This window comes from Drosophila obscura, unplaced genomic scaffold (genome assembly GCF_018151105.1).
Source record: "Drosophila obscura isolate BZ-5 IFL unplaced genomic scaffold, ASM1815110v1 contig_74, whole genome shotgun sequence".
Classification (NCBI taxonomy): domain Eukaryota; kingdom Metazoa; phylum Arthropoda; class Insecta; order Diptera; family Drosophilidae; genus Drosophila; species Drosophila obscura.
The window spans coordinates 46,168-72,647 of NW_024542866.1; the positions used below are offsets into that span (position 1 = coordinate 46,168).

Here is a 26,480-nt window from a genome sequence, read left to right on the forward strand (position 1 = left end):
TTCTATACACACATACATATATAGAGCTATAGAAAAATATATAATATATAATATATATAGAGTTACTTAACTAGATTATGACAAATTAAAAGCAATAAAATTACATATAGTAAATACATCATCATCATATTCATATATATTTATTATATATATATATCTAGTATATTTCATATAAAAAATACATTCTTGACTTTGGTCCAGTACTGAAATCTCGGATTTCGTTAGTTCGCCAAAAGTAAAAGTTCAAAATTATTGCCCGTCCGAAGGATGTAGTATTGTTAAAGATCCAAATAGGATGAGCTTGTTTTGTTGTGTTTTGGTCCTACGTGGCTAGAGTTTTGATGTGTGGGGGTTGGGGTTCATCAGTTAGTTGAGCTTATAGTGTAGTCTGCTGTGGGCACTGGGCAACAAGTTAAAGGTTAAATTGATTGGGTACACGGTGGCTCCTAGTAATCCAGGTTTCCCTGGGCCCCAGTGATGATGGCATCTATCCAAATGCGCGCCGCTGAATCGGAGGCTGCCTGAAGGTTGTAGCTCCGCTTCTTAGTTTTCACAATGAACGTGCAATGTGGTCGTCCGCTCTTCGAGGCATTCAAATGATCCAGATACACCTCGTCGATGGTCTGCAAGGGATATTACGGATACGCGTTAGTTGGCCGTACAATTGTATAAGTATATTGTGCTCTACTCACTGCAAAGTAGGCACCGCCTCGTGGCTTTCGCTCCGATTTGTCCGAGTAGTAGATCAGGGCACTGCGCTGCCTGTCCAGGACAAACCAACGCCTTGACCACGCATGGAACGTGGCCCCCAGCTTGTGTAAATATCTATAAACAAGAATATAGGCATGAGAAAATGAGAAAACCTGTCTGCAGCTTCTGTGTGTGGCTGTTGGTTTACGCACCCGCGACAACTGTGCGCATCGACAAAAACATGCGGACAAAGATCGATCTGATGGCCAGCGGTCTCAATGTGATGCCTCAGATTGAGGTCTGGCGAGAAGATGGGCAGGTAACGGGTCAGGGGACGCTGATGCTTGGGCAGGGCACGCTTCCGTTCGCTGGCGGTGCTGCCACCGCTGCCGCTGTTCCCACTGCCACTGCCCGCCGACGCTGTGTCCTGGGAATTGCTGTTGCTGCTTGCCCTCTTGTTTTCGATTGCCGACAATTCCATGCCACCACCACTACTTCCATTGGCAAACTTGGGCGCCTCAATTGTTGCGTCACAATTGTTGGCCTCCGACAGGGGACGCGGACTGCGTGCCATCATCTGGGCTGTGGCTCCACTGCCACTGCCACTGCCACTTCCAATGCCCACCGCTATGGCATGATGCTCGAGCTCTGGCTGTGAGTGGCGTTGCTGCAATGGGAATGGGAAATATGTCAGCAGATTGAATTATCAATAGCTCAAAGGTAAGTACTATTTATATTCGTAAATATACATTTTACACATTTAGTTCCTTCTCAGGACTAACACGAGCTCCTGCTCCTATCCCAGACAGTTATAAAGTTTGAAATGTTAGCTGCTGCCACAGATCAAAACACAAAAACATATGTAGCTATAATCCCACATATCTATCTACATAATAATTTCATGATGCACATGACCTTGTCTCTGTCTACCACCATACCCAGACGAGTATTCCTGCGATTCGATTCGATTGGATTCGATTCACTCACTAGATAATACAATTCCATGCGTTGTCGTGCATTCGCATCCGTGCGACGATGCTGTACATAGGTCATCCAGACGGACATGTTGGACTATGGATTGCAGAAGCACTTGCTCCTCCACTGGGAATTGGATTCAAACTGCGCGAGTGTGCCGATTGGCGAGATCGCTGGTACTGGGTACTGCTGCTGCCTCCGCCTATGGCCATTCAAATGAGGCGCGCACGAACATTGTCCAGCAGCAGCAGCAGCAGCAGCAGCAGCAAGAAGCGGACAGACTGGCAGGCAGGCCGGCACACAGGCAGGCAGTCGAGCGGATTGAGATCGAGGTAATTATACTCGTAATGGACCAAAGATTTGTGTGGCCAATGAACGAGGGATAACAATGGCTAACGATCCAACGTGCACGGACCAATGTGTAAACAAATTTAATGCAAAACAAGGTAAAGGGTAATACGTAAACAAAAAAAAAAAAGAAGCGCGTAACAAAGTTCGTGCCAGAGAAGAGCACAAAACAGAACCAAGTTGGAGGAGAGCCTATAGACGAGATACCATTCCGACAAGAGAGTACCCGCTACGCAGATTTATTATCAAGATTATAAATTATCAGGCGCGAACCATCTCAAAAAAAAAAGTATTCCCATTCCCACCATGGAGAAATATAAATATGTAACTTTGCTTTCAAAGAAAGAAACATTTTCATTGATATGTATATACCATATATATATTTTAAATTTGTATTTAAAACAAAAAAGATTTTGAAAATTGAATTCAGAGAAGCCCAAAAGTAAATCCCAAAACTGTGTGATGTGACTGGGCTGAGCTGAATCGAAGCTACCCTCTTGGCACCACAACGAGTACCGGGTATCACAGAGAACACACACAAAAAACAACAAGTCGTCAGCAGAAAATATTAAACTTATTAATAAGTGTAGTCCATATAGAATCTGCAATTGAGAGGCTAAAGCATTTGCCGATCACCGGAATGGCGAATGCCCCGTGAGCAGTACGGAGCGGGGCGGGGCGGAGCGGTATGGTAAGGGGGCTGTTTTAAAATAAACACAAGCTAAAATAAAATAGCAAACAGAATGCCGAAGCGGAGAGCAGAAACTCGTGACTAACGAGCTGACGATAGATTGCCTCCGACTATCGCGGATGTGGCGGGGGCATACTGTACGACGTACAGCAACATTACAGCATTAAGGAATGAACGATGAAACGGACAATACGGACATATCCAAACACTGTACACACTGTCTGCCTCAGTGTTTATTTGTTAAGTGAGAGACCCCGGGTATAGTTCACCTTATACTAATAAGCCTTGATCCAAATGAACTTGAATTCATTAAGAGAGAGAGAGAGAGCGAAAAGAGAGAATAGAAATATACTTGTCGCCTCAATCAATGCAATGCTCTACAATAAGGGTTGTTCAGTGCCAGCTCCGATTTTAGAGATATCACTGGGAAATACCATTCAATGTATGGAATGACAATGGAATGATCGTTGGAAATGATCACTTTATTAGCATATTTGTTTGGTTATCTGGCTGAAGATGGTTTAGGTGTTATCCAAAATAACGAAAGAGTGGAATAACCCCTCGATCGCCACCGATCCATACACATGCGAATTGCCATTATTAATGGGGAAATCGCTGCATTAATGAAATGTTCCCGGGAATAAAAATGCAATTACAATAATTATGTGTATATTTTCGGGCAACTCTTTGCTGATGTTATTGTTTATGTACAGAGAGGAAATTACTCACAGAATGGATGAGTAGAAAGTCGGAAGGGGGAAGGGGTTGGAAAATGCGCCTTTCCCAATACAAGAATTCCCGGAAGCCACAAACAGAAAAAGAGAAACAGAAACCGATTCAAAAACAACAACAAATACTTATGTAGACTAAGAGCAGAACCCATCGTCGTGTTGTTTGGCCTAGGTCGTCAATTGTGTTCTGGGGTCGTTCAATATTTATATTTATGTATTTGTATACCCTTTCAGAGAATATTGTGAATTTTGTAATGCCAAGAAATAAGCATCTACGACGCCAAAAGCAGTCTAAAATTCTTAATCAGTCAGTCTGTTGGTCTGCCTGTTTCTACCCGATATTCTGCTTTACTCTATTGTCAAATAAATTCAGAGAATTGACCGGATATATCTGAATCTATCTAAAAGGGTTTAAGTCCTATTCCACATTTGCACATATGTATAAGGCTTTCTTCTGGCTTTCCCATTTCCATGGTTCACTTATGGACTACATAGCTCTAAATCCGAGATTTAATAATTGTTAGCAAGTTTTTGGCATCCGATCCACTGTGCGCGTCGGAGCAGCAGCAGCAGCAGCAGCAGCAGCTGTCCGTTGTTCTCTTGCTTTCTGGCTCTCTCTCTCTTCTGCACTCACCTGCTGGGATGTTGTTGTTGTGGTGGCCGAGAGACTGCTTCCGATTGACTTTCTGCTCTGACCGTTATTTTCCTTATCGTTGTTTGTCTTCTGTTCTTGCTCTTTCTGCTTCTGCTTATCCTCTGTAGCATCCTCCTCGACGCCGCTGAGCTTTTGCAGTTCCGTTTTGTCAAACAATTTTGCATCTTTGCCGCCGCTGCAGAGAACAAAAGAGAAAGAGATAAGTAAGTGCGCGATCAATGAGTAATTTTCGAGTTATTTGTCGTATAATCCCCGCGTCGTACCAGCAAGGAATCATCGCATTTATACGGTGCATTTCTCTGAATGGAATGACTCATTCCACCGCCAAACCGATTTGGATTCGTATTCGATTCGCTCGCAGCGCGCGCTCAGTTCCAACCGAAGACTGACTGACTGACTAAGCGGGTGCACACCCCACACCCCAATGAACAGTGGCCATAGACAGACACACAGACACATACTCACATGCACTCTGACACGCACACACACACACACACACACTGGGACACGAGCAGCTGATAAGCTTATCAGCTCAGCTGAAGCGAATCGTACAGCCCAGGGCGCCAAAGAGTTGCACAGGTGACGTCTTCGTCAAAAGCGGAGAGAATACATACATCACCTTGTGTGTATGTAGATGGGTGGTACCCTTTCCAGGGGGCGCACTATAGCTCGGTGCAGGCGTATGCAATGAACAGAAGACTGCAAATATGTGGCGGGTACTATTTTAGGTTCTTCAAATTAAGATCGATGGATCGAATAAATTTGTATCTAGTAAGTTCAACTAACTGCAAGGGTATCTGAAGCTTCGGCCTTCGTAAGCAGACTTTCTTTCTCGTCTAGTCTATTGATTTTGGTGTGTGTTGAGTAGAGTTTTGTTTGGTTTGGTTTTTCAATTCAAACAAATATTTAAAGTGATTTGGCAACCGGTTTGGAGACGACAGCCACCCATAAGATGGAGCAGAGTGCCAAAGTGGAGGAGGGGACGAGTGAGGCAAGGCAACATATTGTTTGGCTATTAGTAACCACATTTGATTAATTGTAGAGACTGCGACGAGTTCAATGAGCAAGCCCCCATAAGGCACTTGAGCCTACACTGGACACAACACTTTTGAGAGTCTCAAGAGAGGAGACTTTCTAAAAATAGTTAACTACCCTAACCATAAATATAGGTACAACTGTGTATGAATCTAAACATATATGAATCTGTATAGACTCCAAAAACCTAAATTAATAATCGTAAATCTGCTATAATGTATCCAATAACAAAAGTTCTGATCTATTCTTTGATTCAATCATTACTAAAATCATACAAATAAATTCAATAAATATTCAACAATAATCAACTACACCCAGATACAAAATTATGCCAATAGGAATAGACCAATTACCTATAAATTAAATATATTTACTCTATTCTATTTCACTTCAGAAACTGTTTTAATTTTATTTAACTTCTCTAAGTTTGGCTTCAAATATGGGTGTTTATTATTACTTTGCAATTTTTCTCTGAGTGTATCAATATTGCAATCAACTTTATACGAATGCTCGATAGATAAGATATTAATAATAAGTAAAATAAACAAAAATTCAAATCAAATATGTACATACTTCTGCATAATTGCAAAATGCTCAATTAAAGTAATCTCTTTTTTGTTTGTTAATTGCACTGGAATAATTACAATTGGTTGATCCTTTGGCTTTTGTTAATTTAGAACCATTTTTTAATGGGGAATTTATTTGTTGAAATCTGTCAAAATCTGTCTTTCGAATATAACATTTACTGAATATACATTTGGTGTAGATAGCTAGACAGATTAATATTATTCTTTGGTGCTGGCGAACCTAATTCTGATCTTCTTCCACTCTTAACTTTTTGAAAAAACCTAATACGAGTATAATGCATAACCTAAAGTGCCGTTACCAATCTAAAAACTAAAGCAGTTCCCTAGTATATGAGTGTTATTTGAGAAAAAGAAGAATCCTATGCTATCCACCCAAGGGTAAATGTTATATGTCACAAAAGAATTTATAGCCAGCCGAAAGCCCCAGCATAAGTTTTATACTAAACTATTTTTTAAAGTGTACAATTAAATAAATATTCTTCGATGACTATTCTTTGGAAAAAATCAAATTCGCAGAGTGCATAAAACTCTGTGGTGTAGTGTTATGTGGGAGTGGCAGCATTCCAAGTGCAATTTCGTCGCCAGCTGCTCAGCTAATTAACTCGAAACTTGTGGGGGTGGGGGGTGCTGGTGCCCCTGTCGGCCCATTCAATTAGTTGTTGGATGGAGAGAGGGTCAGGTCAACTCACTTGGCGTCTGCTTCGAGCTGGAGCTGCAGCTGCTGCTGCTGGTGCTCCAGTTGTTTCTGCTCCATCGAGTGCTGTGTGGATAGCAGATATTGAGTGCGTGCCTCTGCGTGGCATTTCTTCTTGAGGTCGTACATCTTTTGTCGCTCATGCTCAATAACCTGATGACCTGAGAGAGACAGATACGAGAGACATCAGAATACACTATGAGGTTGAACAAAAATAGAGTGCCCTCCTTTTCGTACCCTGCTGAGCTAGCAAAAGTTTCCTGTTTCGTTCAATTTCCTTGAAGCTATCAAAGATCTTGGTACTGGCTCCCTGACTGGTCGAGATTGGTGCATCATTGGCCACCTTGCATATGCGATCGATGTCATCCTGCGACGGCACGCGACGTTCCAGTGGATTAACCTCGAAGCGATCGCTTTGCAGCGACAGATTGTAGCTGATTTGCTCACAGCTGCCACTGCCGGTGCCAGTGCCACTGGCAGCGCCAACTGCATCCTCGTACAGCTGCAAGGGCAGACGCTTCGGTGTGCTGGTGGTGGCTTCGATCTTGTGGTTGTAGAACATATTCTCGTTCACGCTCTTTGACATCAGATCATCCTGGTGGAGTCGCTTGGGGCAAAGCAGTTCCGCTGATCCGAACAGAGACTGGGACATGACACCGTTAACCAGATTGCTGCTGCTGCCTGGAGAAACTGGGGGTCCCGATCCGCTCTTCTTTGGGGAGTTGGGCTGCTGCTCTTCGTCATCGGGGCCCAGCTGAATGCGCAAGGCGGCCAGCTCTGACTCTAGCGTGAGGCGTTGCTCGTGACGCTTGAGCTCCTCATGGCTGGCATGATGCTCGGATTCCTCTTCAAAGTACTGAAACTCCAGATCCTCGAACGTCTTGCGATCGCTCTCCAGAGACTCGCACACCAATTGCTGCTCCTCCTTGAGGCAGGCATTGTTCGGCTTCTGTTTGAGCATGGCCCGCAGTCTGTAAATCAATTGAATAAGTTTCTCTCGTTTTCTGTATGTTTAATTCGCTCACTTTTTCAGCTGATCCTGTTTCATTTCAATGGATTGCTTTAGCTTCGCCTGCTGATTCTCCTCCATTACGCGGGTGGCATTCCGCTGAGCCTCCAGGCGGCGTATTCGATTCTGCAGCGCCTGAAGTTGCAGTCGCGGCGACATTGGCGTCACCTGCTGCTGCTCGACCTGCTGCGGTTCCATCTGTACCAAAGGGAGAAGAGTATATTTTTTGTATATGGTTTTTTTTTCGATGTAAGCAAAACCAACCTCAGGATTATCCAGTGTGCTGCTGCTAGGTGGCGGCAGTTCAGCCAGCTCCGTTTTCAGCTGCTTTCGTCGTTGAATGAGCTCTCGGCGATGGCGCTGCTCGAGGTGTATGCTGCGTGGCGCTGGCGCCGGTTTGCGGTTGGGCTTGGGCGATTGCGACTCGGCGGTATTCAGATTCAGGGTGAGATTATTGACATTCTTGTTCGTGCGCTTGGCCGGCGGCACCAGGCGGTCCAGCTGCTGTTGCTTGCGCTCGAAGGACTTGAAGAGCTGCTCATAGTCTCGTTGCTGGTTGGGTGCTGGTGGTTTGGGTGCCAGCGGTGGCTTGACCATCGCTTGGCTTGCTCCGGCGACACTGGGTGGCGGCGGCGGCGATTGGGTGGTGGTGGCCAGGGCAAAGGCGCTGCCAAAGGACACATCCTTTTTGGGCGACATGCAGTTGGTTCGTATCTTGGTTCTGGGGCTCTGTGGCACATACTTGCCCCCGCCACTGATGTTCCCTAAATTCTCATGACTTGAACGAACCGCCGGACTGGGGCCAGCTCCTCCGCTTCCCGCTGTGGCTGCGCTTCCCGCTGCAGATGCCGGCACATGCAGCTGCCCATTGATCTCCACGCGATTGGGTCCCAGCAGACGTACATTCTCATAGCCCGAGGCGCTGCTCAGCAGCGAGAGATTGGTGGTGCTGCTACCACCGCTCCCGCCACTGGGCTGCTGTGGGAATGGTGACTTCTTGTCACGCGGCAGGGAGCCATTTGTCTTGATTCGATTCTGGACAATCGGCGATGAGGTGATGCTGGAGGTGCTCGATGTATTGTGGGCAGCAGGAGGAGGAGCAACTCCAGCAGATGTGTTTCTGTCCGCGTACTCCGTGCATATCTTAAGCATATCCTCCAGCTCAGCTCCTCCATTTCCGCTTGCATTTGCACTGCCATTTCCACTTCCATTGTTGATGTCATTGTTGACGCCATTCATGGAGTATATCTGGAAGCCGCCTGGCTTGGGATATCGATCATAGCGATCGTTGTTAACCTTGGTAAGCAGATCCGGATGCGATTGTTGCTGTGGATGCTGATGCTGCTGGTGCTGCTGGTGCTGCTGGTGCTGCTGGTGCTGCTGCTGTTGCTGCTGTTGCTCTTTGTAGATGGTCGCATTGGTGGGTACGTTCCAGTAGCCGGAGTTATTACCGACTCCTGCTCCTTTGGCATATTGATTGTTCATCTGCTTCTCGTTGCGATGGTTCTCGGCCAGATTGCGGGCAAAGCTCGCATATTTCTGACCAAGCACATCCTTGGCGGGCATATTGACGGTGACCAGGTCGGAGGTGAAGACCTTCGGGCACTCCAGCTGCTCATATCCACCAGAGGAGTGGCCTCCAGTGTGTTTGATCGGATTGATGATGCTCTCGTAGAAGGACTCTAGCTCCAGCGACTGACTCAGCTCGTGGGCCTGTCGCGCCGACTGTGTGAAGTCGATCTGTGGCATGGAAATCCGTTCGTTGGAGCCCATGGCCGAGCGCATCATCTGCGCCTCTGCGGGATTGTTGAAGCGCAAGTAATTCGAATTGCCGATGGTGATCATCGCCCCCTGGCTGAGCTTTGTCTCCTCCAGTATGGGGGCGCCGTCGATGAGCAGTCGCGCCTCGTGCTCCGGCACCAGGGTCACCTCGTTGGCGTCGCTCCTGTAGATGGTGCAGTGCAGCGGCCGGACACCGCTTCCATTCAACGAGATGCTACACGTCCCCGCCGATCCAATGGTCGTATCCCCTAAGCGAAAAGAAGACCAAACGAAAATCCGATAAGCAACAGAAGGCGAAGAAAAAATATGTAAAGTTTTTCGTCCGGAGTTCGATTTGGAAATGTGAGGTTGGGATCTCTCCATTCCATCCAAACCATTCCATTCATCAGCTCTTATCGCTCTTGCCATCTCTGTTGCGCTCGCGGTGCCGCATGTTGCCCCAAGATTAGGCACAGTGGGTGATACTCGCGAAAGCTCTTAAGATCTGAGCCTTCTCTCATGCGTGTCGAACAAAGATTCTAAAGTATTTCGATACAGAGCTCCGAGCGTATGCGTTTAATACATTTTTTGACCTATGTACATATGCATGTATTCTGAATTTAATCACTTAAAAAATTATTCACTTAATTTTGATCAATGCAATATTTTGTCATTTGTATTTTTGTATTTAAATATATTGTCATAGGCGCGGCTTTTCGTCGCACTGTAAGCTGCCAAAAAAAAATGAAACAAAAATCACCTTATCGCCGTTTACTCTGCCTTCGCTTGTGCTGGTTGTTTTCTTTTTGTGCGTTTTCTTTCGCAATTCGTTTCTTTCGGTACTTTGCTTATCGCTTTACAAGTGACCTTGCAGAGAGACAGAGAGAGAGAGAGAGAGAGCGCACGCGTGCGTGCCCGTATCTGCGCCACGCACAACAGAAAGACAGAGATAGAGAGTGGAGTAACGGTCCGTGTCCAGTGTGTGTCTTTAATTGCATTTACATTGTTAATGTGTACATACATACATATGTATGTGCATATGTTGCATGTAACTCAACTTACCAATGTGTATGTAGTGTATAGTCACGGCGGTACTTAAACGACCACCGCCCAGACTAACCAGATGCGGATCGGAGGCGGCAACACGCAGCGATGGATCCTTTTTCGTCAATGACATCTGCAAAACAAATAGATAGAAGGAAAATTAAATAATAGAAATGTCAACTGTCATTTCATACACACCGAGACAGATAGAGAGAGAGGAAGAGATAGAGAAAAAGAGCGAAGTGCATGAGCAGCTGCAGCTGGGGGATACACTGACCAGGGGTCTAGTCACTCACTCTCTCTCTTCCTTACTCTCACCCCTCTTTTAGTTCTGTGTGTGCGCTTCAGCACGTGCGCTCAAAACGGAAGAGAGGGTGAGTAAGAGAGGTGATTTGAGAGAAAGGTAGAAAGAGACCAACAGCTGGCATAGGCGAGCAGCAGTGTTGATCGTCTAGCAGTTTTATAGCTAGACAAGCAAAAACACAACAAATGTACATACATATGTACATAGGTTCATGGAGCTTCATATTCGGCTTTTGTGTGTAAAGGCTGTAGGTTAAAGCTCTAAAATCATAATTTAAGCATCTACTGGTTTGGAAACAGCTTTTCTAGCTGGTTTTTTTTTCCAAATAAACGAAGTTTTGTAATGGAATGGAATATGTTGTATGTTGGACCCGAATCATTGAGACCTAATGGTCTTATGGCTTCTAATCAATCACCAATAAACAAATAAATGAAAAATGTGGCATTTGATAACGGCACACATACATGGACACACGGGTATGGCCTGTATACTTACACTCATACAAATCCCCTCCTTGGAAGAGAGTTTGGAGATCTATAGGGGTAGGGGTACGGGGCTAGGGTCGGAGCAAACGCATTAAAAGTTTTCACTTTTATTTTTGGGTCCCGCGGAAATGGGCCCCCACTCCCCAAACACTTTTTTAGAAATGCTCCCAACGCAATCCAACCAAGACCAGACCCAGACCCACTGTCGAATTGGGGCATAAACACCCAAAAGCGGTCGAGGCAGAAGGCGACTGCGATTTACCGAGCACATCGCGATCATCATTATCATCATGCAGCGTTGGCTATTATACTCATATAGGAAGGGGAGGGAGTTTGGGAATTTTCAACAGATGCTGGTGCAGATACTTCTACTCAAACAGAGCCTCTAAGGATTGGACCTTTATATGCCAAATCGATCGGAAGGAGTAACAAAAGCTACGATAGTAGTTTTTTTTTTCTGTCTTTTTTTATCCAACGTGTGTGTGTGTATGGCACTCGTGGAAAGTATCTATGTGGAACGGACAGTGTGGACATTATTGGATGACTGGAAATGGGAGCACGTTTGATAAAGTTTTCAATCTATAAACAGGCACACCACACATGAAAGTATACATATTTATGTAAATATGTATGTACATACAGTGTACAGTGTACATACAGTGTACAGTGGTGTAAGAAGTTATTTTACTATATAAAATTATAATCAATATTATATTTATTGAATAGCCACTTTATTATTCGCCTTACGGACATCACCAGTACTCGTAGTTCTGCGAACAAAATTAATCACTACAGATAGTTTGGTCTGTAAAAAGCTTTCTTGCCACACTGTTTACTTAATTTTTATAAATCATTGAGCTGTCGTTGTTTGATGATTGTTTGTTGTTGTTGTGAGTGCAACTTTATCAGTTACAAGTGCGTGTGGGGCACCAATTGGGGATGGGGGGTCGGTCAGTCACCAAATACATACAAACAAACAAACATACATATGTGTGTACATATGATATCATTGCTTGGATGAAGTTGGGAAATAAATAAAATAATTTATTGAGCAATGGAATCGTTTTGTGGAAGTGATTTAATATTTTTTAAAAAATAGTACAGTTTCGTGTATGGCTTACAAATGTATTATTAAGGTATATAAATATACATATGTTCATATGTACATACATACATACATATATCACGAAAATAAATTAAAAAATAGGTACTAGAAAAAAGTTTTGTATTAATAAAGCAATCAAAGGATAGCCCCATGTGTAATATAAATATATTTAGCCTTATCGCCCGGCGCACTGTTGACCATTGAGCACTTTCGCTTTCCGTCTAGAGTCTAGACTCTGGATCGAGATCGTTACTCTTCTCCCCCCCTTCCCCATCAGCATATACATCCACCATCCACACTACTGCCCCATCATCAAGCGATGATTACACTAAAAATATTACGAAATTCATTTTAACCGCCTTCTTTGGCTTTTTCTTTTATTTTTTTTATTTTTATTTTCTTTCATTTTCTTACCTTTGTTTTGCTTCGCTTTTGGAAGTGCCTGGGCAGCACGTCATCCCATGAGGCGCCTAGAGCTGGAGTCTGACTAGGCACAAAAACAACATCAAAACGATCCAAAAGATGTGTAATAAATAACACAAGAAGAAAGGAAAAGAAAAAGAAACATAGCGGAGAAGAAACAAAGCGAAATGAGCTGGATACTGGGATGGATGGAAGGTGATGTGATGTGAGCAAACACGAACCGATCACAGAAATGAGCTGGCTGCTAGCACAATGGGGACAGGCCCCACCCCAATGAGTACCAAATGCGAGGGGGAAGTACTACAATCTGCAGTGCATCTCCATCCATTATATACATATGTACATCCATACATATGTATGCATGAGGTACATTAGTAGAGGAATCATCAGTGGAAGAGATGGAAACATTCTGGAGATTCCATTCCCCCGGTTTATTATCTGAAGGTATTTATTTGTTATGCAAAATTTTCAAAGATGTACATACATATGTACATACATACATATGTACATATGTAGATATCTTTACAACTGATGACTGCCATTGGGAGCGATATATCGTTTACTATCCCTTAATTTCTATTAGTTTTTTAAGACCTATTTATGTACACATGTATGTATGTGTATATGTACATAAGTTTGTATGTATGTATGTATATTTCAATTTTTATTGCGATAAGATAAAAGCAAATGAAAAAAATCATAGAAAGGGGCCAGAAATATGTACAAGTACAACTACAGCGCACCTCCATTATGTAAAGGGTCTACACTCTGCGATAACATAAAAAGACCAACAACAAAGAGCAGCACACCGGAATACCGTAACACAACATTAATCAAAATGACACGTGGACGGGGCATAATTGGGATTGGGGAGACCTGATGGGAGGAGTTGGTGGGGAGGCCCCAAGCGAACATACATACATACATGTGTACATAAGAGCTTGGATTTCCGAAACTTCCCAAACTGCAACACAACTCTTCCCATTAGTATTTCCCCTGTCTCTGGATCACTCTACCGTGGTGTGGTGGTGACTCCCATAAATGGTCTGCCTTTAGCGTCAGCTACCCCAATGATGTAAGTATATTTTGTTATTGCCAATTTCAAGTTGACTTTATTTATAGAGGCCAAACACAGCTGGTACTCGTAGAACCCCCTCTTTAGACGTCGAATATTCCCTCCTGATGATGGATCGATGGATACGATAGTATGCCTTTAAATGGGAGAAACTGAACGGAGAGGCTGAGGACGCTGTGCAAGGTGCATTAGCCCGGACCCAACTGTCAATATTAGCAATGGGCAAAGTTTGTTTTCGTTTCTGTTGGGGGGCCCAACGGGGAACAATCCAACGCACGTTTTTGGTGGCTTTTGTGGTGGGCGATAGGATCGCTAATTGAATTTTGCTGTTTGGAAAAAAGCACTGCCAACTAGAGATGGGCATGGACTGCAATTTTCCAACACGACCCAACACGGCACGAAAATTAAAATGTTCAACACGCACTAACACGCACGGCTAAAAAATTTCCGAACACGGTCCAACACGAAATATTATACTTTTTTTCATACCTTTGTTAACATCGATTTGAATTACATACATATACGTTTTTATTTACATAATTTTATATAAAAATAAAAATTTATCAAGGTTAGAGCTTAATAAGAGTGTACGGCGTTCATTTAATATTTGTCCCGAGGTGGAAAACACCCTCTCGCTTCTAGCCGAGCTGGCTGGAATATTTAATATTTTTCTAGCTAAAAGCTGTAACCCTTTCATGTTGTTCGCATTCTTCCAAAATGTTAGTACATTTGTATCCGACAATGAAACTGTTCCATAGAAAAATGTTAACTCCTTGTCTACATCTGTTTTTTCTAGTCTCATTTTTTGCTTTGATGGATATCAAGAAACTCTGCGAAAACATGGCAAGGAGATGGATAGCTTTTATCAGGGGAGTCTGTATTGTCTGAAATCGACTGCGTAGAGTCAATTAGCATCGCTTTGACAGTGGCCAACACTTGCTCCGTTTTTTCTGCTTAAAATACTGAGCTCCTTAAACTGAGGGTTACAAAAAAGACCTACATAATGCGCTGTTGACGGCTGAAAACGTTTTTCTAACGAGTTTAATGTATTACGTTTAAGCATAGACATTATATCTAAATCGATATCATCCAATTGGCAATGTTTTTTTAGTTTCTCATACCAGAGAACGTACATATGTATATGTTAAAAGATGTCTCTTTATCAGAACTTTGCTGCTCTGAGCATTCTTTAAATGGCTTCAAAAACACTAACAGTGAACTGATCACATGAAAATATATTACAGACACTCTTTTCAGCTCATTCTTTTGAAGAAGTGAGCTCTGAATTTCATTTTGCATATCGTATATGCTGCTAAGCATTATATATCGAAATATATATATATTCTGATGTCTTGTTTTAAAGTTTTTGACAATTTATTTTTTAACACTGAGTGCTTAAAATATTTTACCAGCTAGTTCTAAGACACAATCAAAAATCACAGCGAGAAGGAACGTGTGAGTCGCTTCTGGGGACGCGACTCTACTTATACCCGTACTCAGTCAGTATATACATTTTTGAGCATGATTTTTTAGAATTTTAGAATTTAAAAAAAAATTTTACATTTTACATTTTTTTGCTACATATGATATCTACATCTACATATACAATGTATATTTTACATCTAACATGTAGATTATAGATGTACCATTCAGATTCTACATCTTCTCCGCTAGGGGTTGCTCGCGCACTGAACGCGGCAGAGTGTGCGAGCGAGAAGGAAAATGAGTTGCGTTGTCTGGAACGGGAGGGGGAGGGGAAGCAACTGAAAATGAATTTCTTCATTCTGGCTATAATTATGATCCGATCTAATTCAGATTCGGCAATTTGGTAGATATGGGCATTTTCTACGATACTGCGTTTTTAGTTTTATCGTATCTTTAAAAATGTGCCTGCCACAGATTTTCGTCCTTTGTGTGGGCGGAAGGGGGCGGGGCGAAATTTTGAAATACACTTGTAGCAGTGTGATATCACATGAGTCTGGAAACCAAATTTGGTTTCTCTATCTCTTATAGTCTCTGAGATCCAGGCGCTCATCAAGACGGACAGACGGACAGACGGACATGGCTATATCGACTCGGCTATTGATGCTGATCAAGAATATATATACTTTATGGGGTCGGAAACGTTTCCTTCTCTGCGTTGCACACATCCACTTTTACCACAAATCTAATATACCCCTTAACTCTTTTTGAGTACGGGTATAAAAACGGACAGCCGGTAACACTTTAGTTTTATTGTTCGTCGTGTTGTTTCGTGCCGATTTTGCTCTGAACGAACACGCACGCACGCCCATGGACAAAATTAATTCTTTCAACACGCACACGCGGGCGCCCATTTGTCACGACGTGACACGAAGAAAACACGGCCTATTCCCACCTCTACTGCCAACCAACCAAATGTGTGTGTTGCCTGGAACCCATGTGGAGCGATGGGGGTCTTGTCTTGGTTTTGCTCTTGCTTTTAGGCTGTATGACACCACAAATGAAAGTGTGAGAGGCCAAAACTAATTTAAGTGTTGGAAAATGCAACAAAAAATTAACTTAAAACAGTTACGGATCATTGATTTGCTAAAAGTCCCATAGCCAAACGGAAACAGTACTTTCGAACGACAAAAACAGAGATCATCCGTCACGAACGATTCCTCGGTGTCATCACTGGATTCAAAAAGTCATTCACCCGTCAACGTGGAAAATAGCATAGCAATACAAGGATGGGATTGGGATTTATTGGAGACTTCTTCGGCCTTCCTTCTTGAGTAGAAATTCAGGCAGATGTCATACGTACACAGCAGTTATCAGTACAGAACGAACGTGACCTGGACAATGGACTGGTAATGCTTAGGGAATGCGAGACACCTCCCTCCTCCCCTCCTTTTTGCAATGTGTAGCGTGTACCTTATCTTATGTAAATGCAAAAATGCACTTATATTTACCGCGACAAGACCTTCCCGGGGCATCAAATGCTCGAAGTATTTGTGAGGGGAAAACAAAATAAAAAACAAAATGTGGAACACATTGAAAAATGGCTTGTACTCGTACCTGGGGCATACATTTGGGGCACAATTACGAGCAAATTTTCGCTCAAACAGCCCAGACCACAGACATAATTATGTATGCTAACCGAAATAAACATTATTATTTTTTGGCAAATTGTGAATTAAATTAGATCCACAAAGCGTGGCCAAAATACACAGCAACACAGACAGAAAGGAGAGATACTCTTTCCATACGATATTCGAGATCTTTGCGGATCCGCATGTAGATATATGTATATGTATATGTCTGCCATATATTTTAGCTTCGAAATGGAAGCTCAGACTCAGACTTAGACTCATCTGAGGAAAATGATCTCTGCGTTGGATCAAAACCAGAATACCGTACCATCGAAGGGTATAAAAGACAGATATGAAAGGAAAGACAAACAACACACAAAAATGTATGTATAATTTGTGACAAAATCGCTGGCGATTTTATTCGTTGTGATGTGGGGCGTATGAAAGACAAGGTCAGTCTTGGACATCTACTGTATGCACATGCGGCCCTCCCTCCACAGTGTGGCACAGTTACGTGCTTCAGGTGTGGTGTGGTGTGGTGTAGCTGGTGGGCGTGTGCCTGCCATGCATAACAAAATGCAACCCACTTTTGGCACCACTGCACCTTGACGCATGGCACCGGCATCGGCATAGGCACCACGCTGGCCTGGCAGCGGGCGATGCGCTCAATAATGTGTGCAAATTATCATGGGTTTATTTACCTGATATACACATAAAACAAACAAAAAATTAAAAGAGTCGACAATTGTTGAAGGGGGTGGCATGCCACTTACTACACTTACTACAGTGGTCGCTGATTAACAAGGAAATTCCTAAATTTTAATTCGTATAGATATTTATATTCTAAGTTATTGATTTTTGTTTTGGTCATTATTTACAAACCTTAAACAAAACAAAAACTTAAATATTAATAATAAAAAAAACCTTTTTGGAAACAAACTTTTTTTGGGAAGCAAAGAGTTTTACTATCTGCAGAACGATTGACCACTGTATTTGGTAGAGTTCCTACTTTTTATTTTTTTTTACATGTCTGTTGGGTGTCCATTAACATGTTCAACTTTACCCACACTCCATCATATTTTCACTCCCTTCCCACCAAAAAAACACACATGTGTATGTTCATACACACACACACACGCTTGAAGCGAACCATGGCTAACGGTAAATTGTGGGCGCCACTTGAAACTGTCAAAAGGCCACCAACATTAGATCCAACATCAGCCTCCATAGAGATGGGTGAGTGAGAAAAGAGAGCCGTGAAGCGTGGAACGCGGATCATGCAAGTCACGAACCAAATTTGACGGGGAAGGGGAGGGAGGCCTCTCAAGGGTGAGCGAGGGTGTTTCTCTCTACACTGAGGGAAACTCGAAATATTTTCGTTGAAGTCAACTTTCTTCTAATATTATCCAAAAATATATGAAACATACATATTTAACCCCAAAAGGTTGTGTTCATTTGTATCTACGATTAAAATGTCGCAATGTTTTTTTTCGAGTGTACTGTACGCACTTTTTCATCTTTCACATTTCTACAATTATTAATATGTTTAAAGCTAACAAACTGAGGCGGCAACAGGCAGTACGCCAACACAGATATGTACGTGGCGTTGAAGGGTGTTTGGGTATGAGTGTGGGGTTAGGCGCTGTGTGTCAAGTGGCTTGTTAATTATGCTCATCGCTTGAAGAGAATTACCCAAAAATGGGGAGAAGCACGAAAGCCGTAGAGATGTAGAGTCGAAAAATCGAATTAACACACAATTTCCAACAATTCTCAGCTGCTTGACTCAATTCCTCCCATTCCACAGATCCAATTCCATTCCCATTTCCAATTGAGTTCAATTGAAGTAAGCAATGGGACAATGGCACATCACTTATGGATCGTTTTGGGAGGCAAGGGAGCAAGGAGGCAGGGCGATAATGCGCGAGCAGAGGTGCAATGCAAATGCAAGCAAATGCGTGATGTCATCCCAGATCCCCCACAAGGGCACACACATCGAACAACCGTCCAGAGCAATTGCATTTTGCATGCCATCAAAGCAGAGAGAGGAGACAAATCGCACCACAATCACAGCAGCCCCCTTCCAACAATGTACCCCACCCTTCCCGAGGTCATTGCCAACTTTTCACTGACTTTACCAAATCTTACGTTTGAATCGCATATCGCACGGCTCGGATTAATGGACATTAAAGGACATTAACACTTAGAGCAGATTTATTTTGTCAGACAACAACTGGTCTGAAAAGCGTAATGCTGGACTCGAGACGCACAAGCGAATGCTGCAAAAGAGAATACATAGTAAAAAAAGAACATACATGTGGTGTGCATGACGAGAAAATTTTATGATAGACTCTAAATAAATCTTCAAAGCCTAATGGAGATATCTATATGGAATAATAATGGATACGCTAAGGGTATTTCCAGCAGCGACATTTATGAGACAAGTTTCTCTTTCTTATGGCTGTCATTGCTGCGACAATATGTGTGTGTGTGTTGGAGGGGGGTGTCTACGCGGTAAAGCAATGCAAAAGTAAAGTTAAATAAAGTAAAGTGGAAACAAAAACTTGATTTGACTCTGGGGATGACTTCATTAATGGAACACGCAACGACAGACAAAGCATACATACATACATATGTATGTATGTATGCGTCCGTATGTACGATATTGTAAAAAACATATAAATAATAATTACGAAAAAACCCCCACATTACAATAATTAATGTAATTAATGTCTCATACAAATTTAAAGACCAAACTTGTGAGATTCTGAATGGGAATAGATCCATCCAATCTTTGACCTAAAGAGAAAGTAACCATTTTGAGAGCTCTATCAATATCAATCGACATACATATGTATGTATGAATCTATTTATTTGTTTTTGTAGCAAATTTCGAAGTAGGCGGCGGAATTCGACCTCCGGCATTGGCTAATGTTAGCAGGCACTTGATTTAGTTTATTGATTCAATTAAATTCAACTCGGCGAAATGCGTTTAATTAAAGGCCAGATGAAGGCCAACTTAGTCCCACGCATTGTGCGTACCGTACACCCCCTCCTTTCCACCACGGAGCAGGAACTGGAGTCGGAGCCGGCCGGTTTGGTTTGTTGAACTCTTTGCCACAACAATAAGGGCAGCAGCGAGCAAAGTTCTTATGCCGCATTGTACTTGTTCAAAGAAGAATGCGGAAGAGGGCATATTGTGTTCATGTTTGGGTACGTAACACAGCCAAAGGGAAGGGCTTTTTTTCTACTATAAATTGTCTCAGGGAAAGAACATTAGCTTAACGAAACTGAAAGGTAAAAAGCTGAAAGGCAGTCCACATATTCACAGATGTGATGCTCCTCCTATATACCTACTTTTTTATGTACCTAAAACCCGCTTTATAGGGTATCTGGTAGTCGCATTATTCTTTTTGTTTTTGCACAGAACGGAACACAACGAAACGAAACGGAGTGGAGTGTTCCATGTTAGTAGGTTCTTTCATGCGTTTGGATATACTGACGGATGGATGGATGGATGGCCGGAAAACGGAAGCGCCTGTTTTGGTATTGTTTATTATTGTCTGCATTTTATGCTGCGCTGCGCTGTTGCTGCTGCTGCTGTCCATTGTAGAAATTATGAATGTGCGTTTATGGTTATGTGAATGTGGATGGGTTAGGGGAATGTGGAATGTAGAATCGGCCATCCAAGTGGAGATATAGGACAAACACACACGCACAGCCAGAGATAGAGAGAAACAGTAAAATGAGAGCGACAAAGGTGTCGTCGTTCGACTATCGCCACAAGTCATGCAGACACACGATCGTACACCCCAATACATTCCCATGCATACATACAGACACACATATGTCATTCATCATTCACACACACACACACAGCGGCAGCTTTAAAGATCAGTAGCGACGGTGACAAAGTGCGTCCGGTTTACACAAAAAAAAGTGTCGGATGTATGTAAATCTGCAAAGCGCTGGAGGAGTAGGAGAGTCGAGAGAGACAGCGACCGCTCATCGAAATGCAGCCCATTCGTATGTTCTGCGATGTAGGGGGTTGGGGGAGAAAACAATATTGGCAATGCTGGCGCACCCCCCTTTTTACCGTGAAAACGAAACATGTGCAGCGGGATAGTCAGCTGCACCATCGTAAAATATTAAAAAAAAAGAGGGGGAGCAGAGCAAGTGTGAAATGCGGGAAAAACTCATAAAAGAACAAAGCACACACACAACACACCATAATGCAGGCCGGGCCGGGGCAGGGGAATTGGAAATGCAAATGAGCCAGGTTCTCCCTTCCACAGTGGGCACCATGGGCAAGGCACGCACAGTGGGTCGCATTTTACATTTACATTTTACCGTTATATAGTAAATCCAATAAGCAAAACTCATTTTTTTGGACTGAAAAAATATTCCGATAAGAAATATATATTTTAGTTAGAATGTTGCAATTCAACAGATTTCCTTATCTTGATAATTCAAAGAATATATAATATATCAAAAAACATCTGGAAAAAAGTCATAAACACACTTCTGGCCAGGCTGCTGCCGTTTGTTTTCTTTTTGTTTGTTCATTTATTTCTACAGTAAGTCCACTTGCTGAAATCCGAAGACTCGACTTTAATTTGAGACTTTTTGGCAGACTCATGAAACGGAATTCAAGGGAATTCCTGTGTATGTAAGTATGTACTCGGTATCCCATTGTTTTCGCAACTGAAATTTGATGATGGAAGAGCTATTCAGAAAGCCCCATCCGTCATGCGCTTGAGGCATTTAATGGTCTGCAATAATTTAAGTTCCAGGGAATGCCCACCCAGAGAGTGGATGAATATGATGTGGAAATGGAAATGGAAAGATGGGCTGGTCTGGAGTCAAATTGAACAAAGGGTCCAAATATAAAGAAACAGGCGGTGATACATAGATTCTGTTTCATCTTCATTTCGCCTGGTCAACAAACTATTTGCTCTGACTGTGTCATGTCCACAGACACATCTGCTTGTGCAATGTGGTCTCGTCTCTCCTGTTGTCATTATTTTCCTATGCTGCGGATGGTCGTTTTCTTTTGGCAATAAAAGTCTTCTCCGTTTTCAATCAAACAATGTTGATGTTTATACGAGCTGATGTTGGATATGGAAAACGACAATATTGAGTGGTGTTATGGCAAGGCGCCTCTCTCTCTACTCCTCCTCCTCCTTTACTCTACTCACACACATATCAAGGAGAAATATCAAATGAAATCGAATATATGTACATATTTTCACGTGTGGGCTGGAGACTCATTTCTTTGGTTAAAGTCTGTTGCCCACAACTAACAAAACAAAAGCAATACACATTTTTTAACTGTATAAGTAAGCGGATACCATTTACTCCGAGAGCCGGCTAAAACAACAAACTAATTTAAGGCAATAGCAACTATCGGTTTTGGAAGAAAAATACCAAGAAAAGGGAACGCTACACACGATATGCCGACTATTAGACTATTAGAATATCCTGTAATCCAAAAAAGAAACAAACCCTTGTGATCAAATGATTGTTATGACTTCTGTATGTCATTCATAAACGTCGAACGTGACAAATTGAAAAATTTTCGCGCTTCTTACATGAATAGTATACCCTGTAAAACATACGTACAATTTAATGGGAGCAGAGAGGAGCAGCGAGGCAGACCCACAAACCCACCTAAAAAAATATCATTTTGCAAGCAAACAAAAAATAAATACGATAAACATTAAAATACATAGAAATCGTTCGGTTTAAGAATTTTTATGGACCATATATAAATATTAATAGCTAGAGACAGAGAGGGTCGGTCTATTGCATAACCAAAATCGAGCATTTATTTAAGCTTGAACTTGGATTTACTTTGCTTTGGTTTTCTTTCTCTACCCTGCCCTTTCCGCTCACGTTGATCTCAGACACGTTCCACACACAGCAGAGCAGAGCAATTATACTCATACATAAGTAAATATGTATATAAATATGTATGTATGTATTTATATTTTGATTATTGCCGCGGGAGAACATTTGAAATCGAAATCCCGCATTTGAAATTTCGCTGAAGAGAACTGAACAAGTTCTCGAGTAAATAAGTAAATATGTATCTTGGTTTGCTTTTTTCGTTGTAGGCATTATATGGTATTTGACTTGTTATTTGTGTATTTAAGCTTGCCTTGCCGTGTTGTTCTTGGCGTTTGGCCTTCCCCTTTTGTGTTGCCAATTTATACAATTTTTATAATTCAGATGTACATATTACGGATCGCCAGTTCCACAGCATATTTTTTTTTTGTGGAACGGACACGAACGTAATGTAACTTAAGGTAGGCGTAGTAGTGGTGATTGTAAAGCCATTTGTATAACTATCTTTATGAGTGTCCCCAGGAGTCTTAAGCAGTGAGTGATTTGAGTGATTTTAATGTAAATTATATTGGTTTGAGGAAAGTTTCTTGTTCAATTGATTCTATATGGAACTCCAATGTGGGATGTTCAATTGAAACTTTATGGGGATTCCAATGACATCTCTATGTGAAATAGTTCTGCTTGAGTGGATAGGAGTGCATCTCCTTGCGGCAAAGGTTAATCCCCGGTTCACAGTTAGTTGCAGCCACACCCAAAAAAAAACAGCAACGGCACAACAACAGCAAAGAGAGAAACAAAGACAGAGCAGGGAGAGAGAGAGCAAAAGTAACTGCAACTGAACTTTCGCAGCTGCGTCTTCTACCGTTTTGCCCATCCATAATCCTTCTCGCGCTCCCTCTATCAGCCCCCCTCCCCCCACCCATCGAACAGATGTAAAGACAAGAGACGTGCTCAAGACGTCGACTGCTACAGCGACTGACCCACTCCCTTGAGAACTGTCTGCCAATCCCTCTCTCGCTCTCTCTCTGTGCCTCCCAGGGGCCTTGGGTCTCCTCTCCAGCTTGCTCCTCCTTTTGTTCCCCTCTTTCACCGTTCCACACAAGCTATGGTGGTGTCGTCTCACCTCCACCCCTCCCCTTCCACACGGCAGCGTCTGGGCTGCTTTTTATGGAAACCGGCTAAATTCCATTTGATTTGGAAGTCAAGACAGAGCCAAAGCTGTAGCTGATGCCAAAGCCAAGCCGAAAGCCTTCTCTCGCCTTGCCTTTTTTCTGCCTTTCTTTCTTATTTTTCTTTTCTCACCGCTTTTCACTAAAGCGTCGCGACGCTGCTTCTGAGGCTACGACTGGCTGCTGCTCGAGTTTCAGCAGTGCTGCTTCTGTTCGAGTTCCATGGCAGTGTCGGCGGGGCAGCACTGCAACTTCTCCAAGTTGGCAGCTGTCAAGGGCGTTTGAGTTTCGTTTCTTGTTGTGGCGGGTGTACGGGTGGTGCACGGGGCGGAGGGGGTAGGAGATTGGAAAGGGACAGTGAAAATACCGTTGTAAATTCAATTTAAAAAAATTAAAATTATTTTAATCAACGCGGGAATTGATGTCACGATATTTATCTTTAAATGATAGGCGCATACCATACCTTCTTCCTACGGTTTATAGCCGCCGCTTCCGTCCTCAACTGTTGCTGCTGTGACACTGCTGCAGGCTGCCCTGCCTATTTTTTTTTTGTTGCTTGGTTCTTTAATTGTTGCTACAATGGAAATTTCAAATGCAATCAGTACAAAAATTGTTTATAAATTTGCATTCAACAATAAAAAAAAAAGCCGCGCGCAAACAACCGGACACACACACACACACACACACGATCGCAGGCAAGAAACGAGTTTATTTGCTGCACCAAAAGGAAACCGCAAAACACGCAGAATGAAAGCAACAAGGTGGACGAATAGCATCCAAACGCACTTAGAATTCAAGTTGACAGCCCCGGCATGTTAACATAAAAAATAGCGTAAAAACAAAAAAAACACAACTCAAAACAAACTGAAATTGTGCATGGGAATAAATGTAAATAAACAAACACACGGATAGACGAACGAAACACTTTAGGCCTCCAGTTAGTAGAGGTGTCAAACCATCGAGGGCACTATCGATAGTATCGATATTTTGCTGCTAGCCTCTACTATCGATGGTTTTGAGACTATCATGATAGTATCGAGCTACAGTCGTTGCGCTTTTAATATGTTTGGATTGTCTGCTATAAGATACGAAGACACATTTGTAAACAAATCATCGACAGGTGGCATCTAATTTTTACAATGGACAAGTTCCTAAAGGGTTTCAATAGTTTTTTAATAATTATTAGAGCTATCACGATAGTATCGATTGTTTTTTCAAAACATTCAACGTTGATATTTCTCGATTTTGATATTCCGTTTAATATTACTAGCTAGCTGGGACTCTCAGCCCTAAACAAATAATTTTATCCAATTCCTCAATGAATTTTGTTTAGGATTGGCTAGTTCTTAGAAGTCCTTTTTATTGGACTATTTGCATATTAAGGTTCAAACAAAAACAACATAAAACGAATGTGTCGTCGTTTTGTGGCGTTACCAGACTCGTGCAATTCGTAGTTGCTGCGGGCTGCCATACCGTGATATTTTGTGATATGAAATTCGTCAATTTTGATATTCAGTTTAATATTACTATATAGATGGCCCTCTCAGCACTAAAAGAATAGTTTTATTCAATTCCTCAATTAATATTGTTTAGGATTGGCTAGTTTTCAGAACTATTTTTCATTGGATTGTTTACATATTAAGGTTCAAACAAAAGCGGCCAAAGCATAAAACGTAAATGTTGACTAAATGTGACGTCAGTGTTGCTGGTCAACCAAGTTTCTTGTATGCGTATGTACTTTTGTATACCTTATTTCTTTTAATTCATGCTAATTTTGTTGTTCCAAGCTTCAATGAAACATTATTTATGATTTTATCCTAGATTGACATGTTTTTTACCTATTAATGCATATGTTTTGTTTTATATATACATATGTATATACATTTATCCCGGTTCTGATACCTATTATTGGTACCCGGGAGCTACAAAATTTCGTTGATGTCTGATGTCTGACTAGTTTCGGCATTAATTGGAGCCTGAAATTACAAACAATATCTCAAGTCAATAATATCCATTTCCCAAGGTATTCAGACTTGTTTCTCATTCCGTGCCAAAGTTGCACAACAATGCTGATACTTCATTTTCCCATGTTGCTGAAATTTTTCCCATACAAATCAAATGTATCAGACGGGAACGCGTATGGAATGACGCAACAATGAATCTTCATTCCATACGCGTTCCCGTTAAGAACATGTCGCTCACACCACGAAAATGAGGGGAGAGTCACCACAAAAACACTCTCTTCACCGCTGAAAAGAGAGCAAATTTTGAAAACCCACCACGAATTGAGAGCGAATAATATCGATATTTTTGTGCGCTAAATGAGATTGGCGGTCATTTTCAAATGTACACATATGGAAAAATAAATATTTCATTTGATTTGTTTTATCGAGTGGAACTGGAATCTCAGAAACCGAGAAAAAAATAGCTTAGCCCCGCTCTATTTAATAAGGTTAGTAACCAGTAAATATCAACAACAAAAAATTAATAATTAATAATTATTTGAGCTCGATACTATCACGATAGTATCGATTGTTTTTTTAAAAACATTCAAAACTATCGATGGCTCAACTATCAATCGTTTGACAGCTCTACCAGTTAGGATTGTTGATATTTGATCGATATATCGATATAGGAGATATTTTTATTTTTGATACGATAGTATCTGTACGATATTTTTGTCGCCAAATATGTCAAGAATCGATATTTTTTGAAAATATCGACCTTTACACTGCGCGCAACAGCTTCTGCTCGAATAAGATAAAAAAAACTTGTATATAATAATGGACAACCCCTCCGTAG

The 26,480-nt window shown here is 42.0% G+C and overlaps 2 protein-coding genes and 1 long non-coding RNA gene across 7 annotated transcripts; 2 read left to right on the forward strand and 1 right to left on the reverse strand.

Annotated features, from left to right (window-relative positions):
• Positions 1–114: 114 nt before the first annotated feature.
• LOC111078178 (pleckstrin homology-like domain family B member 2) lies at positions 115–24,563 on the reverse strand. Of its 5 annotated transcripts, none has more exons than XM_022372734.2 (11): positions 24,465–24,563; positions 24,142–24,252; positions 10,239–10,353; positions 7,680–9,445; positions 7,432–7,613; positions 6,644–7,377; positions 6,402–6,567; positions 4,070–4,265; positions 903–1,357; positions 693–825; positions 115–623 (listed from the first exon to the last, which is right to left on the reverse strand). In XM_022372734.2, the coding sequence occupies exons 3-11, from the start codon at positions 10,351–10,353 to the stop codon at positions 447–449; spliced, it is 3,924 nt and encodes a 1,307-aa protein (XP_022228426.2). In that variant the 5' UTR covers positions 24,142–24,252; positions 24,465–24,563; the 3' UTR covers positions 115–446. The 5 variants fall into 5 exon arrangements, with proteins under 5 accessions (XP_022228426.2, XP_041451599.1, XP_022228425.2 ...); XM_041595665.1 differs by having other exon boundaries at positions 7,680–8,771; positions 8,808–9,445; positions 24,142–24,562; XM_022372733.2 differs by having other exon boundaries at positions 24,142–24,563.
• LOC111078180 lies at positions 4,537–6,194 on the forward strand. Its single transcript, XR_002608229.2, has 3 exons — positions 4,537–4,943; positions 5,003–5,076; positions 5,133–6,194. It is a non-coding gene; the product is annotated as an uncharacterized LOC111078180 (long non-coding RNA).
• LOC111078179 lies at positions 18,176–18,968 on the forward strand. The gene is made up of 2 exons (XM_022372737.2): positions 18,176–18,261; positions 18,470–18,968. The coding sequence occupies exons 1-2, from the start codon at positions 18,208–18,210 to the stop codon at positions 18,860–18,862; spliced, it is 447 nt and encodes a 148-aa protein (XP_022228429.1). The 5' UTR covers positions 18,176–18,207; the 3' UTR covers positions 18,863–18,968.
• Positions 24,564–26,480: the final 1,917 nt, after the last annotated feature.